This window comes from Chelonia mydas, chromosome 5, assembly GCF_015237465.2.
Source record: "Chelonia mydas isolate rCheMyd1 chromosome 5, rCheMyd1.pri.v2, whole genome shotgun sequence".
Lineage (NCBI taxonomy): Eukaryota > Metazoa > Chordata > Testudines > Cheloniidae > Chelonia > Chelonia mydas.
In genome coordinates this window covers 34,091,329-34,109,354 of record NC_051245.2, presented here as the reverse complement: position 1 = coordinate 34,109,354, position 18,026 = coordinate 34,091,329, and the positions used below count along the sequence as shown (strand labels likewise).

The window sequence follows — 18,026 nt, the reverse complement described above, 5'->3', positions numbered from 1 at the left end:
CCCAACTATTATCACTGCTAATACCTTTGGTCTATCCTCTGCCCTATGATACTCACAAAGTGCAATGTTTTACTTTGCTAGTAACTATTTCTGCTGGCAAACCACAAACTGATGATGACAGTACTAATGGGAAGGAGCTTCTAAATCTCTGCCAGATCCACCAATGTTATTAGGCTTCATGCAGACATTTTGATAAGAGTATAAGCTAGTGTCTTCATCCCACTGTTCTGGCCTCCTTATGATCTCAAGGTGGCCTGATCTGCTCTGTCTTCTTACTATGAAGATCAGGGGGGTACAGAGTACTGAGCACCTGTCAAGGTTCCTTCTCCACTCTGAACTCTAGGGTACAGATGTGGGGACCTGCATGAAAGACTCCCTAAGCTTATTCTTACCTGCTTAGGTTAAAAACTTCCCCAAAGTACAAACTTTGCCTTGTCCTTGAACAGTATGCTGCCACCATCAAGCGTTTTAAACAAAGAAAGAGACCACTTGGAGACGTCTTCCCCCAAAATATCCCCCCAAGCCCTACACCCCCTTTCCTGGGGAAAGCCTGATAAGAATCCTCACCAATTGGTACAGGTGAACACAGAACCAAACCCTTGGATCTTAAGAACAATGAAAAATCAATCAGGTTCTTAAAAGAAAAGGTAAAAGAATCACCTCTGTAAAATCAGGATGGTAAATACCTTACAGGGTAATCAGATTCAAAACACAGAGAATCCCTCTAGGCAAAACCTTAAGTTACAAAAAGAGACAAAAACAGGAATATACATTCCCTCCAGCACAGTTTATTTTACCAGCCATTAAACAAAAGGAAATCTAACGCATTTCTAGCGAGATTACTTACTAACTTAACAGGAGTTGGAAGGCTGCATTTCTGATCTGTTCCCGACAAAAGCATCACACAGACGGACAGAACCCTTTGTCCGCGCCCCCACCCCTCCAGATTTGAAAGTATCTTGTCGCCTCATTGGTCATTTTGGGTCAGGTGCCAGTGAGGTTACCTTAGCTTGTTAACCCTTTACAGGTGAAAGGGTTTTGCCTCTGGCCAGGAGGGATTTTATAGCACTGTAGACAGAAAGGTGGTTACCCTTCCCTTTATATTTATGACACGCCCCCCAAATCACAGATAGGGTGAAACACTGGCTGTGATTTCTTCCTGGAGCTCTAGGCGAAAACAGAGTTAATAAGACACATGCATCACTAAATATACTACTAACTGGATAAAGACTAACAATATTTCCCACACCTTAAGGACGATTTAGACCAGTTGATTCTGGGAAACTTTCACAGGAGAGTGCATCGGCCACTTTGTTAGAAGCTCCTGAAATGAGTTGTATGTCGAAATCAAAATCTTGGACAGCTAAACTCCACTGAATAAGTTTTTGTTATTTCCCGTGGCGGTATGAAGTCACTGTAGTGCAGCACAGTCGGTTTGCAGGTGGAAATGCCGTCCCCAAACATATGGGTGTAGCTTTTCCAGAGGGTAGACAATGGCGTAACATTCCTTTTCACTGATTGACCAGTGGCTTTCCCTCTCAGACAGCTTCTTGCTGAGAAACACGACAGGATGGAACTCTTGATTCGGTCCTTCCTGCATTAAGACTGCTCCCACACCACACTCAGACACATCTGTGGTTACTAGGAACGGTTTGTCAAAGTCTGGGGCCCTTAGCACAGGGTCAGACATGAGTGTCGCTTTAAGCTGGTTAAAGGTCTTCTAACAATCTTCAGGCCACTGAACTGCATTTGGCTGTTTCTTTTTGGTTAGGTCTGTCAGTGGGGTGGCAATTTGGCTGTATTGCGGTACAAACCGCCTGTAATATCTGGCCAAGCCTAAGAAGGATTGGACCTGTTTCTTCGACTTTGGGACAGGCCACTTTTGGATAGCATCCACTTTGGCCTGTAGGGGGTTGATAGTTCCTTGACCCACCTGGTGTCCAAGGTAAGTCACTCTGTTTAGGCCTATTTGACACTTCTTAGCCTTCACAGTTAGCCCTGCCTCCCTTATGCGCTCGAAGACTTTTTGTAGATGTTCCAGGTGTTCTGCCCAGGAATACAAAAATATGGCCCCATTGTCAAGGTAGGCGACTGCATATTCTCCCAATCCCGCTAGGAGACCATCTACAAGTTTTTGGAAGGTGGTGGGTGCATTCCGCAGCCCACAAGGGAGCACATTAAATTCATACAGCCCGACATGCGTGATGAAGGCTGACCTTTTCTTGGCAGATTCATCTAGCGGTACTTGCCAGTACCCCTTGGTTAAGTCCAAGGTAGAGATGAACTGGGCCTGTCCCAGTTCATCCAATAGTTCATCTGTGCGTGGCATTGGATAGTTGTCTGGACGAGTTACAGCATTTAGCTTACAGTAGTCCACGCAAAAATGTATCTCCCCATCTGGTTTGGGAACTAGAACCACTGGAGATGCCCATGCACTGCCAGAGGGGCGGATTACACCAATCTGTAGCATATCCTGGATCTCCCGTTCTACAGCAGTTTTAGCTTGAGGAGATACCCAGTAAGGTTGGGCTCTAATTGGGTGAGCATCACCTGTGTCAATGGAGTGGTATGCCTGTTCAGTCAGACCTGGGGTGGCTGAGAACATCGACGCGTAGCTAGTGCACAGCTCCTTGATCTGCTGTCACTGCATACGCCCAAGGGCCATGGAGAGGTTCACCTCTTCCACACCACCATCACTTTTCCCTTTGTAGTAGACACCTTCAGGCCACTCAGCGTCATCTCCTCCCTGGGCTGTAAACTGACAAACCTTTAATTCTCTGGAATAAAAGGGCTTTAGAAAATTAATATGGTACACCTTACGTTTTCGGTTTGAGGTGGGGAATGCTATGAGATAATTAACAGCTCCCAGGCACTCTTGGACCATGAATGGCCCTTCCCACGACGCTTCCATTTTATGGGCCTGGAGCGCCTTTAAGACCATGACCTGGTCCCCTACTTTGAAGGAACGCTCTCTGGCATGTTTATCATACCAAGCTTTTTGCTCTTTTTGAGCATCCTGTAGGTTTTCTTTAGCAAGGGCTAAAGAGGTTCGGAGGATATTTTGTAGGTTGGTTACAAAGTCCAGAATGTCAGTTCCTGAAGAAGGTGTGAACTCCTCCCATTGCTGCTTTACCAACTGTAATGGCTCCTTAACCTCGTGGCCATATAAAAGTTCAAATGGTGAAAACCCTAAACTGGGATGGGGTACAGCTCAGTAGGCAAAGAGCAACTGCTGCAACACTAGGTCCCAATCATTGGGGTGCTGATTTACGAATTTATGTATCATGGCCCCCAAAGTTCCATTAAACTTCTCCACCAGGCCATTTGTTTGACGGTGGTAAGGGGTGGCAACCAATTGGTTCACCCCATGAGCTTCCCAAAGGCTTTCCATAGTTCCTGCCAGGAAATTAGTTCCTGCATCTGTGAGGATGTCGGAGGGCCGACCTACCCTGGCCAAAAAATCCGTTAGTGCCTGACACACACTTTTAACCCTGGTGTTTACTTAGAGGTACTGCTTCTGGCCATCAAGTGGCAAAATTCATGAAAGTCGGTACGTGCTGCTTTCCTCTGGGTGCCTTTTTCGGAAAAGGACCCAGAATATCCACAGCTACTCGCTGAAATGGAACCTCAATGATGGGGAGTGGCTGGAGAGGGGCTTTGACCTGGTCTTGGGGTTTTCGCTATCTTTGGCACACCTCGCAAGACCGGACGCAGGTAGAAACATCCTTGCCCATTCCCTCCCAGTGGGACGACTTTCCCAAATAGTCTTTGGTTCTGTTCACCCCAGCATGGCCACTAGGATGATCGTGGGCTAAGTTTAAGAGCTTTACCCAGTACTTAGTTGGAAATACCAACTGTCTCTGAGGATGCCAGTTTTCCTGGTGTCCATCAGAAAGAGTTTCCTTGTATAAAAGTCCTCTTTCTACAACAAACCTGGATCGATTAGAAGAGCTGAGAGGCGGTGGGTTGCTCCGTGCCACTGTCCAAGCTCTCTGGAGGCTTTCATCTGCTTCCTGTTCAGTCTGGAACTGTTCCCTTGATGCTGCAGACATCAGTTCCTCATTGGATTGTAGACCTGGGCTTGGACCCTCTGGAAGCGATGCAGGTGATGGGGCTGTTTCCGGTGACTGTGAACCGCTCTCCGCTCGTGCACTATGTTGGGGTTCAGGCTCCAGCTAAGCCTCTTGTGTAGGGTTATCTGCTGCTGCCAGTGCAGCGGGGCTCTCTGGTGTTGGGGTTGCAAGTACTGGATTCAGTGCTGGCAATGGTTCTGGTGCTGGTTGTTCCGCTGCTTCCGGTTCTGAGACTGGCTCTGTCTGGGTCTCTGTGACTGGATCCACTACTGCTGTTGCAGATGTTGGCATGGGGTCCGGTTCCATCACCTCTGACCGGGTCCAGTTTCCAGAACAGAGCTAGGTGTGACAGCTTGCTTAGCCTGGCTGCGGGTGACCATTCCCACCCTCTTGGCTAGCTTCACATGATTGCCCAAGTCTTCCCGCAACGGCATGGGGATGGGATAATCATCATAGACTGCAAAAGTCCACGTTCCTGACCAGCTCTTGTTCTGGACCGGCAACTTGGCTGTAGATAAGTCAAAAGAGTTTGACTTGAAGGGTTGAATCGTCACTTGGACCTCTGGGTCGATTAAATTGGGGTCCACTAAGGAAGCATGGATAGCCGACATTTGTGGTCCAGTGTCCCTTCACACTGTGACCTTCTTCCCGCCCACACTCACAGTTTCCCTCCACTCGGAGGGTATCTGGGAGGCATCTGGGCCTGAGGACCTCTGGTGTGATTCCAGTGCGATGAACTCTAATCGGTTGGGGTTCTTGGGGCAGTTGGCCTTTACATGCCCCGGCTCGTTACATTTAAAACATCGCCCAGCTGACTGGTCACTGGGGCGAGGTGGGTCGCCAGAGAGCGGTGTGGTTGGGCGATAAGGTGTCTGGAGTGTTCCTTGGGGTGTAGAGTTGGGGCCTTGGGCTGCCCCCGGTAGTAGGGTGTGGTCTGAGGCTGTCCCTTCTGGTATCCGCTCCAACTGCGACCAGGGTTGTTCCTCTCTCCTCCGTCCACCCATTTTGTTCCAGTTTGCCCCGCCTCTCTGGCGGTCTGGGACTGCTCGTATTGATCAGCATAAGAAGCAAGACTTCCTGCTGAGTCCATTTTCTTATCCCATAAACACTGTTTTATATCATCCTTGGACATATTCAGGAATTGCTCCTGTATCATCAAATCCCACATTCCTCCAAAGTTAGTTATAGCCCGTCCATTGAGCCATTTATCAAACAGTTCTGTCATCTGGTTTACATAAGCCACATTACTTAGTCCAGGCCCTCGCTTAAGGGTTAGAAATTTTACTCTGTAGGTTTCGGATGTAATTTGAAATTGCTTTAAAACCAAATCATTGAATTTATTATAGTCAGAAGCCTCCTCAATAGGCATCTTATTGAATATGTCCAGAGCTCTTCCAGTCAATTTTGCGACCAATGTGGTCATCCTGTGAGCTTCAGGAATTTTACGGAGTGTGCACAGTCTCTCAACGGTGAGAAAATATTCAGCAATATCACTGGATTCATCATACTGCAGACATACTCGCTCCCATTTGTGGATTGTTGGGGAAGGATTGTTAGGGTTATTCGGTATATTCTGCTGAGCCTTTGCCTTCTCCATTTCCAGTGCATGCTTCCTCTCTTTTTCCCTCTCCTCCTCAGCATGCTTCCTCTTTTTCCCTCTCCTCCATTTCCATCTGTCTGAGTTCTACCTGTCTTTCATGTTCCTTTTATCTTTCCTCAGCCTCAAATCTGGCTAATTCCAGCTTCAGTTGAACATTGCATTCTGTCATCCTAACCTCTCCGTTTTTATCTAACTTTACACCCGAGAGTTAGAAAGAAAACAAAAAAAAACCTGGCTTGTAAAAATTTTGTTTTGCTGTACCTGATACCTTTTGTCTCAGATAGCTGTTCTCAGCTTACAGAAAAATCTTTTTGTTATGCCTGCTGCTCTGTCCCCCAGGCAGAGAGACATAAACAAAAGCTGCAATCACCTTTTACAAAACCTTTTAAAATCCTGCTGTGCTACTGGTTCAAAATGATCCCAGTTCTCCCACCATGTCAAGGTTCCTTCCCCACTCTGAACTCTAGGGTACAGATGTGGGGACCTACATGAAAGACTCCCTAAGCTTATTCTTACCAGCTTAGGTTAAAAACTTCCCCAAGGTACAAACTTTGCCTTGTCCTTGAACAGTATGCTGCCACCACCAAGCGTTTTAAACAAAGAACAAGGAAAGAGACCACTTGGAGAAGTCTTCCCCCAAAATATCCCCCCAAGCCCTACACCCCCTTTCTTGGGGAAAGCCTGATAAGAATCCTCACCAACTGGTACAGGTGAACACAGAACCAAACCCTTGGATTTTAAGAACAATGAAAAATCAATCAGGTTCTTAAAAGAAAAGGTAAAAGAATCACCTCTGTAAAATCAGGATGGTAAATACCTTACAGGGTAATCAGATTCAAAACACAGAGAATCCCTCTAGGCAAAATCTTAAGTTACAAAAAGAGACAAAAACAGGAATATACATTCCCTCCAGCACAGTTTATTTTACCAGCCATTAAACAAAAGGAAATCTAACGCATTTTCTAGCTAGATTACTTACTAACTTAACAGGAGTTGAAAGGCTTACATTTCTGATCTGTTCCCGGCAAAAGTATCACACAGACAGACAGAACCCTTTGTCCGCCCTCCCCCCTCCAGATTTGAAAGTATCTTGTCGCCTCATTGGTCATTTTGGGTCAGGTGCCAGCGAGGTTACCTTAGCTTCTTAACCCATTACAGGTGAAAGGGTTTTGCCTCTGGCCAGGAGGGATTTTATAGCACTGTATACAGAAAGGTGGTTACCCTTCCCTTTATATTTATGACAGCACCTTTCTTGAAACATAAGTTCTACTGCCAAAACTTTAGGAAGGGGGAAAGCGCAGCCAGTATTGTGTGTTTCTTGAGATCTGTGCTGCACTTTATACTGAAGTGGATTGACTCCCATCTGCTTGTGAAGAGTGATACCCTACCCTTATTTCTAGGAACCCTACTGCAGACATACCAATGGTTTGGAGTGGAAGGAGGGACTAGTCCCATTTCTGGGCCCATGCTTCCCCATGGTGCTCCATACCTAGGTTTACCCCTGGAGTCAGGAGTCTCTTCTCTGGTACCTTTGCTGTGGATAAAACTAGGACGGCTTGTAGCCCTCTTTGGGTTTTGTTGTAGGGAGTGAAATCTTTGGCTACTGTCAAGCACCACTTTCTTAGCAAGCCTCTCCCCAAACAAGATTCTATCTGAGAATTTCAAGGCACAAAGAAGAAAAGGGGGAACAAAGAGCAAGAATGCAAAATCATGCAGCTGTTTTGAAGGGGGACATCATTGGGAACACAAATAGATGGGAGCAGGGGAAGGAATACATTCTCTGAAGTGGCTGCACCTAAAACTACCAACAGCCTAAGAGGATCTTCTGAGGATTAGTATTTGTATGGCATTTTGCAAAGTATTATTAATATTTAATTCTCACTCCGTTCTTTACTGATTTTTCCTCCCATAAATTAAAGCTTGGATCATGGTGCATCACAAAAAAGTAACAAAATAATATTAACAGCCTTACAGTGTTATTGAGGAAGAAGTCACTTGTAACACTATAAAAGTGTACCATTTTGTACAGCACCAAACAGAGCTTAGTAAGCAAAAAGTAAACTAAAGAATCTTCTAGTGTTCCATTTTTAAAGGAAAGTAGTTTTTGATAACCCATGTCGTTTTCTGAGCTGGCAACAGAACAAACAAAACAATAAAATACAAAACAATATCAGTAGGGATCAGCTTTCTAAATGTTGACAGCTGAGACTCTGGCATCAAGTTAAAAGGTTTGAAAGAATTCCCTACAAGACTTTACAAAATACAAGTTTCACATTCTGTGCTCTCCACTAAATCAAACTGCATGCATAGTGTCCCTAAAGTATCTAACAGAGAAGAGCTAGAAAATCAGACCACCACATTTTTACTCGTCAGTAAGCAATACACAAATATTCCTGAGTGCATTACACACTGAACTGAATCTAATGGATTCTCTCATCAGAATACAAATCAAGTCCCTTTGCATCTCATATTTTAAAAGATAAATATGGAAAGTCAGACTGTCAGGAAAACAACTTTGTTCCTTTAGATGTCAAAATGAATAATCTTTGTTGAGTTTGTTATGGAAACAAAAAACTGATTTTACTATGGCAACTCAATGAATCGGAGGGAGAGGGGGGAACTTACCCTCTGTAATCACAGTTGAAATTAAATCAGGATGTATATTCATTAAAGCTGACTTAAGTAAAAAAACTTCCCTATCCAGTACATTTTTAAGACTCCCTCCTAGCTTCTTTCCAAAATATTTTCTCCTCTGACTTTGTAATTAAGTGTGAAGGACTTAACTTGTACAAAACTGAAGTTATGAAGCAAAAATCTCCACTTTCCCTTACATACTATTTTTATGGTCATCATTAGCTGATATAACAAGAGTTACAGATTTGTCGAGGCAAACATTTCGGCTTTGAATAAGAAACTGAGCATTAAAATTCTTCTTGTAAGCACAATATACTGCAATTTTTAGGATTTCTATGTTTTATAAATGCTACTCTTTTTGGTTAAATAAATTGGTTATTTATTATCGAGGGGTGAGTCAAACCCCATAAAATATTTTAACTGTTTTGGTAATTTGGAAACTGTAAGTAGACTTAAAATGATTTCTACACAAACTAGAAAAAGTCTGTGGTTTTCTACTACAGAGAAAGCAAATACTTGAAAATATCTGGCTTGAGTAACTTTACAGTACTTTCAGAAGGATATTTAGAACCAGCTTTGGGCCTTTCAGATTCCTAATTTTCTCCCAACAGAAGAATGCAAACTTTAAATACGTCACAAAGAACGGAAGTCAATCACACAGAATTTGTGAACTGTACAACACTAACATTTCATAAAATGGAAGTTTTAAAGCAACATACCTTCAAAGACATCGGTCATTTTGCAGATGTGAGCAAAAGTAGCTCCATTCGCCCATGTGTATACTACATCCATTAGGTTGGGTCTGAAGGAGTTTAGGTAATTTTCCTCATCAATTTCCAATTTAGCTTCTGCTGAAACTTTGGCAATTCTTTTAGCACATTCCTTTAACAATAAAAGGTTTAGTTTTAAAATCAAGTTGCAGTGTGACAAATTCTTCAAAACCAGAAACTAACTCATTGTTTACACTAGAATTTGAAATCATTAGAATAAATGTAACCAAGCAATTTATAGTGCAGTTATTAACCTATATGTAAAAATCTAAGAATGATACATGTTAATTGGCCAAGCTCATGAAGGCCTTACATGCAACTTGACGGCATTTCTCTGTTTGTGTGTGTCTGAACATTACATGGTAACTTTTGAACTCTGCATCTAATCAATTTCAAAAATTTCAGGTAATGTGTTCTAGGCCATCAACAGCCAGAACCCTATTGATTTCGGGGAAAATTGGAAAACCAAAAAGGGGAAAACAAGGGACACAGGAAGCCCACTGCATCTGGTTAGCAGAGCCACAGTTTTAAGGATCCCTACAGTTTCCTATAGCAATGGCTCTCAACCAGGGGTATGTGTACCCCTGATGGTATGCAGAGGTTTTCCAGGGGTTACGTCAATTCATCTAGATATTTGCTTAGTTTTACAACAGGCTACATAAAAAGCACTAATGAAGTTAATGCAAACTAAAATTTCATAGAGACAATGACTTGTTTATATTTCTCTATACTATACACTGAAATGTAGGCATGTTTATTCTCCAGTTTATTTATTTTATAATTATATGGTAAAAATGAGAAAGTCAGCAATTTTTCAGTAACAGTGTGCTGTGAAACTTTTGTATTTTTATGTCTGATTTTGTAAGTAAGTAGTTTTTAAGTGAGGTGAAACTTGGGGATACACAAGACAAATTAAACTCCTGAAAGTAGTCTGGAAAGGTTGAGAGCCACTGGTCTATAAAGCAAACATGTCATTGAAGGCACCCAAATTAATGCCTTACTGCACACCACCAGCCTGCTCATTCTCCCAATAGAATTTAACATGTTGACACCCTGAATGACTTTTATCCCAGACTAACAATAATGAGGTGGTGGAGGGAATGGGCGCATGCATATAGCCCCTAGCATGGTGGGAGAACAGGGTACCCTGTTATAGGGGAGGAGAGAATATGGGGCACACAACTCCTGGTTGAGGGAAATGGGGGGCACAACCCCTAATGGGTGGCGGGGGGGTAGACTGTGGGATCCTGATATGGAGAAGGGGGCATACAGAGTCCCTGGCCAGGGGGAAGGGAGAATGGAGGGCTTCGGAATTCACAGCAAACCCCTGGCTGTGGGGAGTTGCAGGGAGTTCCAGAAATAGAAGGGGAAGGGAGGGTGGCACCCAGGGAGCCCTGAGCGGGTGGGAATGGAAGAATTCACAGAGTCCCTGGTGTGTGCAATAAGCTTGAACTACAGAAGCGATGACCCTCTAATTTGCACAGGCCTCAAAAAAGAGAATGTATAACCAAGAATAACAAAATCCACTACTATGATGGCAAAGTCTTGTGCTACTATAATTAGACAAAGAATTCAGCAATTTTACCAAAATTAAATCTCATCCTGCACTTACACATATGCTTAATTTTATGCCAGTGAGCTGTCCCACTGAATTCAAAGAGATTTTCACTGGAAAATTACCTGCATTTGGCGAAGTGGTCCCGCCAATTGCTCTGTCAGTTTGGGCATTTCACTGGACTGAAAAAGAAAACATTAAACAAACTCATGAGCTGCATATTCCCAATTTAAATCAAGTTAAATGCAAAATCAAACCTGTAACATTACCAGATATGTTAGTGCCATATTAAACTTTTCTAATTCCCTCTCAAACCTGTTATCACAAATACTAAAATCTACTTTAAGTAGGTTTATTTAAAAATAGAGCATCTATCAGTTTCTCCAGGTATCCTTAATATGAAAGTTAAAATAGAAATTAACTGAACACAAAGACTTTCAATGAAGAAAACATGCTAATGGGAATAAAAGACATCCTTTTTCTGTACTAGATACACTTAAGACGGTCCCTCTGTTAAAACTTAAGTTTGAATTTTCAATATAATAAATTATTCTAGAATGTACCAATAACTTTATTATGAATTTGAAGCTTCACTTTTAATTAAGAATGTAAAATAATGTACAGGTGGAATTTTTATTTTTAAAAGAATGATGTGTGAAGTGTCAATGGGGATGAATGAGAATCTCAAGGCCAGTGATTCCCAAACTTCAACTGCCTGCGGAACCCCTTTCCCTAAATTGTGAAATCTCGTGAACCCCCTCCTAAAAATGAATATTTTCAGGGATTTAACTTTAAATTTCCTCTGCACTCAGCATAGCTCCTGCTGCTGGACCCCGTTGACTGCCCTGGTCCACTGAGCTCGGGTTGCAGGTCCTGCTGACCACTAGGGCTTGGGCTGCCAGCCCCAACTGCCCGGCCCCACTCTCCCTGGGGCTCGGGCTGCCAGCCCTGTGCAGAGCGCTGGGATTCGGGCGGCCAGCTCCCACACTGTCTGCCCAGCAACCGGGTCCCACCTGCTGCCTCCAATGCCCAGGGTCCTCTGGCTGCCATTAGTGAAATTTTTCTGGCGAACCCCTTGTAACGTTCTGCGAACCCCAGTTTGGGAACCACTGCTGTAGCCTAATCAAGAGCAACAGCCTTCTGTGTCCTGCTTTGAGTCTGGATTCACTGCTGTAACTAATAGATTTTACGATCTATTATATGTTATCATGTGTTCTGTTACTTAACTTTCTATTACACCTGAGCAATGGCTTACGTAGGCATCACTTCCGTTACAGTAAATTATTACATCTTCGACTCTTCACTTCTTGAGTCAACATAGGTTCCACATTTTGCTATCCATCTGTAGCGATATCTTACATGAATGATTTTGTTAAAATATGTTCACAATACTAAGCATCACTACAGGAAAACACTTCAAATTTCTTCAAGTATCAGCTGCATGTATAGTGAAGTATTTAGCACCTACCATTAACAAACTGCATCACAGTTAAAGGAACTGGCTTTACTACTGTATGAATATTTATTTTGAATTTCAAAGGCCATAAGTCCTTGTCAACAATTCGTACTATGGACTGAATTAAAAATAACGTGTGATCTTGATACTTTTATGAAAGAGGCAATATTAAAATTTTGAGTAACTCTGATTTAAGTCCATCCTATACAGTCATTACTATGACTTACTTCTAATCCTCCTAGTGAGGATTCCACCCCCCAACCCCACAAAATACTGGAGTAAAATTAGAAAACTTATTCCAGTTCTAAATGGGGGAAGTCTTTGTGAAATTAGTATAATTTTATAAGCCAGTAAACACACAGATACTGTTTCTGACAAAAGTTACTCCTCTCTCATAAGAGATGTCTTCTGAAACACATCAAAAATCAAAATTTCCATGACTAGAACGTTTTCTTTTATGTTGGAAAGCACAGAAACAGATGACTGAGCATTGCAGATTATGTCATTGAGCTTTATTTATTTAATCAGAAGCTAGTATAATGGGGCATCCATGACACGCTGTGTGATTTAGAAAGTTTGGCAGGCAGAGGTTGGGTATTTCAAAGAGGTGACATGGCTCAGCTGTTATAAGAGGTCTATTTGTATTTGAATCACATTTTAAAAGATGGCAAAGTGCCAGTACAAAAAGTTAAAAGGGTTAGGACCCTCCGGACTGCTATACATCTAAGGCTTTTAGATTTTATCTGAAAAGCTTGATCTTTGTATTGTGTTTTCTGCTTTTTTGCAGCTCTATTGGTGTCCACAAGAGCACAGGTGAGGATTCTAGACTTACATGAAAAAGTCAGAAATACCCTGCTGTTTTCAGTAGTGGTCACCCTAATACAAGTTTTGCTGTAAATCCAAATTTTTTACCTATACTGGAACCACAGCAGTGTCTTGACAGTTTCCAGTGCAAGTTATGATTTTTCCTCAAAAGAGAGCTTGCATGCTGATGTGCTGCTCCTCCACTGAACTCTTCACTCTAGCTTCTAGGGAGGGTGGACTGTACGTGTGTGTCAGGCTTGAGGCTCTTCATTAACAGCCCCACTGCCTGGGGACCAGACAGTAACAGATTAGTCACCCCAAGGGGTTGAGAGTCCTGAATCTTCATGAAAATATTTTAACAAAATCATTCATGCAGGACATGCTAACAGATATTTTCAATTCCAGTTTTTTCCAATTAAGGTTTTTTTTTTTTTTTAATTTTATTTGTATTTTTATTAAAAGAGTCCCTCTTCTGTGGGTTGAGATGAAAAGAGCTTCCACACTTGTACATGAGGGCCTGTAGACCTACTTGAAATTTTCTTGAGTAGGGATCAAGTGCTTGGATTCTCAGTGTTAGCTAGGACCACACTAGGCATCTCTCTAAATGGACATACACCTGACAATTTTGAGGTATGCAGCATTGGCCTTATGGTTTATATCACTGTTTATGCCTCGCCACTGAGCTTGCTGCCAGCCTAATGGAGTCCATGGATTCATCCTTAGCTTCAGTGGTGATGGTGTATATTTCCTTTACTATTAACTTGAATTTACCATGGTTCTAAAAGTTAAGGCTTTTTAGGTCACTGCACCAGAACATTATAGTTCTAGCAAAGTCTATGGCTGCCAATGAGTCTACAAGGGCTGCTGAAGAAGTTTAAAAGTCCTACTTAGGGTGGCTTCTTTTAGACATTGTGGAGAGATCAAACTGTGTGGTGTTCTCAGAAAGGCAGAAATTAAAACAGAGAAGCAAAGAAGGGAGCCCTAGAGAGTGGGAAGATCTTGGATGTGAGTAGTCGTCATTCTGCATGTCTGAGTGAGTGAGAAGGAGGAGTTTTGCATGTATGCTGTCCCAGAAATTATCTTCATTAAAAAAAAAAAAAAAAAAAAAAAAAAAGAAAGCCAAGTCTCCCCCAAAATGAGCCACTTCCACAGAAACTCAGTTTATGTCATCCAGCATTCTTATTGGCTGATAACTGCCATCACCTCTGTCTCCATTGACACTGAAGTTGTAAAAACCTTCAGTATTCCCAGTGATACTCACAGAGATTAGATGTAGGCATAACCAATTCTAATTTGTATTCCAAATACATGGTCTACCCACTTCCTTTATACTACTTGTTCCTATGTAATTCGAAATAGATTGTTATACTTTCCAGCCACTCTCTGGGAGAAGCAGTCGTTCCTAAAATATAGTTTAAACCTTGTCCTGTAGCTTCAAATCATGACCATGTACAATAACTCTGCTAGTATGTTTCACCTCAGAATCTTATGTCTTTTTTAGATACGGTACCCATGGCGACAGGAACCTTGGAAGTACCCAAGTTAGACTTTGTCAAGGAATTGAAGCTGTTGCTCACGAAGAGTGAGTGAGTGAGTGTGTTAGTTAAAGCATTGCCATTCTAGGAGAGGGATGGAAGTGCTATTGTCCGAGAGAAGAGGGATTGGGGTAGATAATCAGAATTCCAAATTTTAGCAAAATCTGATTTTATCACAACTTGCCAAATACTTTTTTTCTTTAGTTATAACAAAATTATTACCACAAGATGGTCCAAGAACCTTCCTGTACTTTCCTCTCATTCATGAATATCCTTTTAAAGACTGCTTTATGCAAACAAAACAGACCACAATATTCCAGATGCAGCCTGACACTTTCCATAGGAGATACCATTATTTCTTTTCTTTGAAACTTATTTTCCTTTTCATACAACCGAATATGCTGCTAGACTCAGTTTGTGGAGCTTGGTACTGCAATCATCATGGTACGGCTCATCACACAACTCAAAAACATTTAGTTGATTTTTTTCAGTTGTATTTCACCATGTTTATAATTACCTAATTTTCTGGCAGTAAAAAGTAACTTGATACTCCGCTCCTCGAGGATTTACTGTTATTAACTTCATGCCAGTCAGCTTTTGATTTATCCTGCTGGGTTGATAATGATGCTTATGGTTTCAAAATTCACAATTGTCTTTGTAGTACCTTTAAGACTTTACCAGAAATGCAGGAAAGACAGTCTACTCCTAGTGAATACTGTGGCAGCTGTAGCAGAGGCAGGAGACTAGTCAATGCTTGACCTATAATTGGACCACGCAGCAACCCTCACTGATCTGTACTTCAGTAAAGTGGAAACCTGGAAATCTGATTTCAATGTGGGTCTGGGGTTTACTGGAACATGAATTTAGTTGTTCTACTATAGCTTTGACAGAAACTATGCTATAGCTTTTATAGAAACAAACCAATTACGATTTCTGAAAAGTAACTCACATTCTCTTGAAATACAAAGCAGCTTAGTAATGCAGTTGCTTGTTCTGCAGATAAGTCATTGAAGAGCCCATTAAACATCATTTCTGTCAGGAGCAGTTCATCAGCACTATAACGGAGAAAAATGAGAAGGAAGCTTAAGTAACAGACCTCTTAAAGGAGTATTTCTAATTATATACACTTTGCATTATAAAGTACATTGCGTTCACAAGAGAGAATAGCTTTTTATTTTGACAGTTTACTGGAAAACTGAAAAATAATTTTGATTTGTGGGGGAATGGAAAGGAGAAGCGAGAAAAGAGGTTTCTGAAAAAAATCAAGTCCTTCTAAATCAAAAAAGCTTTATTTCAACCACAAAGAATCTCTTGCCAGTTTACAAGTGAACTGTTACAGCAGCTATGCCCAGTTTTAGTTATGGCTTTGACAGCTAGACATAAAGGAAATTATACAGATCCAGAGAAAGGACAACAGAATAATAAAAGGGTTAGAACATTTGGGACTGCAGTTGTCGGAGAACAGATAGTTAACAAGATACAATTTACATTTTCAAGATATTATAAGATATAGCAAACAGGTCAGCGTGCTTATAAAATCTAAAGCAAACCTGGTCATGAGCTATATAAAAAACAGATTTGTAGAAAAATCTTGAGTTTTCTTTGATTGGGCATCAGCTAAAATACTGTTGCACTTTTACTTCAGGCTTTTTCTAGGCAAAACTCAAATGAAAATCAAAATGTAAAAGCTCAATACAGAAAAGTAGACAATTAGCAAACAATTCCTAAATTACATGGAAGTATGGAGTTTCGTAAGTTATTGACCAACTCTTGTTATGTACTGCTTAATTCTACTGTGTTATTTGATGTAATAAGATGCATCAGAATAGCAAGAAAGAATTAGGGCAACAATTTCATGGAGCAGACACAAAAACAGCACCTACTGTGGTGTTAAGTTTAAAAAAAGAAAAGAATTACAAGTTATTAGTGGATATAGCCACTTGTACAAAACAAATCTGACAAATTTTCTGAGATATTGAAGTTTGATTTAATTGATACAGTTCCCATCTGAACCTTTTTTGAAATACCAGTTCTAACATGGTACTTGCCTAGTAAATGTATTACCTTATTACAATTAAATTTATTGTTTTTCACACATCTATTCCTGCAGCCTTTTGGCACCAATTAAATTATACTCTTCAGTAGTGACAATGAATGGACATTAGAATAACTGTTGCTACACCGAAGAGTTTATGGGCAATCTGGATTAATGGAATACAAGGAACTGAGCTACAGAAATTTAGGGGGCCCTAGTTGTCACGGCATAATGTATGATATTTGATACATTAAATATTACAGGAGACTAAGGTCCAGCCTTTGTAAAGACAAGCCATTGTCCTGGCCTTTTAACAGATCATTTTCTTATCAGTTCAAATTTCCATTACATTTTATCTTGAGTTGTGTTAGAATCTTATTCCTTTAACTAGCTTATTCCTTTTTCTCTGGAAGGGATTAGAGAGAGTCACTGTTCTTTATAATACACAGAAAATGTATTTTTAACATGTGCATTCCTATTAAAGGTTTTTAAAAGTGGCCTCTATCATGCTGTAACTAGGATTAGAAATATAATATGTTAAACATTAGTAGGGTTCAGCAAGGCATACGTATGCATAACACTTCCATAGGAACCCTCAGTTACCTGCTGATTTCACAGGCAACTCGTCCTTTCATCTCTATGACATCAGAAGATGTGGCAAAACCCAATCTTCTCAATACACGTTTGCGGCACTTGAGCTCATCCATTTGTAAGACAGTTCTGGCTTTCTTTAGTTCTCGCTTTGCCGTTCTAATATCCACTGCAATCTGTGAACCCAAAAGTGTACATAAATGTTCAGACCCTGCATTCTTAACACAGACACTTAAGACAACCTCAGCAGAATACAAAGATAGAGATAACTGTATTTTAAAATGTGTACTTGCAATATGGCCTTCATCATCATAGTATACCTACACCCATAAGAGGATGGGAAATATTATCCCAATTTTACATATAGGGAATTGATGGACACACACACACCAGGCAAATAACCTGGTGAAAGTCACACAAGCAGTCTGTGGAAGAGCTGGGAATTCTGAGTCCCAGGCTAGGGCCTTCACCACAAGACCATCCAATAATAATCAAATACAAATAAACTGTGCCATAAAACTTGTAATTAACTGCTCCAATAGGATGAGAGATGCCTTCTTGATGATAATTGTAGGGTAGGATAATCAGTTTCAAAACAAATAAATTAAAATCCTTTGATTCCAAGAGCTTTCCAACACTGCTGTCTCCAGCCCTCTTAGCACCACACAGTTAAGGAAGACTAGACTGGAGGCCTAATTCTAGGCTAATTTACAATCAGAGCCAGACTCCGATATCCTAACTGGAGCTAAGCAGCACTTCAGTCCAACAGTCCTATTCATTTTAATGAGCATACTCACAGAAAAAGGGTGCTATTTCAGCACGAATAAGAATGGAAGAATTGGTCACTGAGTGACTTCTGTGGGATTACAATGAATATAAGGCAGAAGAGAATTTGTCCCAGTGTATGATTTCACTTATTTTGATGATCAAATATTTTATATGGATCAGCTTTTAAGCAGTCTTTTACACCATG

At 41.2% G+C, this 18,026-nt stretch overlaps 1 protein-coding gene across 1 annotated transcript in view; it reads right to left on the bottom strand.

Annotated features, from left to right (window-relative positions):
* The window catches only part of MTREX (Mtr4 exosome RNA helicase), a 100,326-nt gene that overhangs the window by 6,683 nt on the left and 75,617 nt on the right, over positions 1-18,026 (bottom strand). The window contains exons 22-25 of the mRNA XM_037902802.2: positions 17,066-17,229; positions 15,377-15,482; positions 10,758-10,814; positions 9,027-9,189 (exon numbers count right to left, since the gene is read on the bottom strand). Coding sequence (XP_037758730.2) covers positions 9,027-9,189; positions 10,758-10,814; positions 15,377-15,482; positions 17,066-17,229 — 490 coding nt within the window. The remainder of the gene's footprint in view (positions 1-9,026; positions 9,190-10,757; positions 10,815-15,376; positions 15,483-17,065; positions 17,230-18,026) is intronic.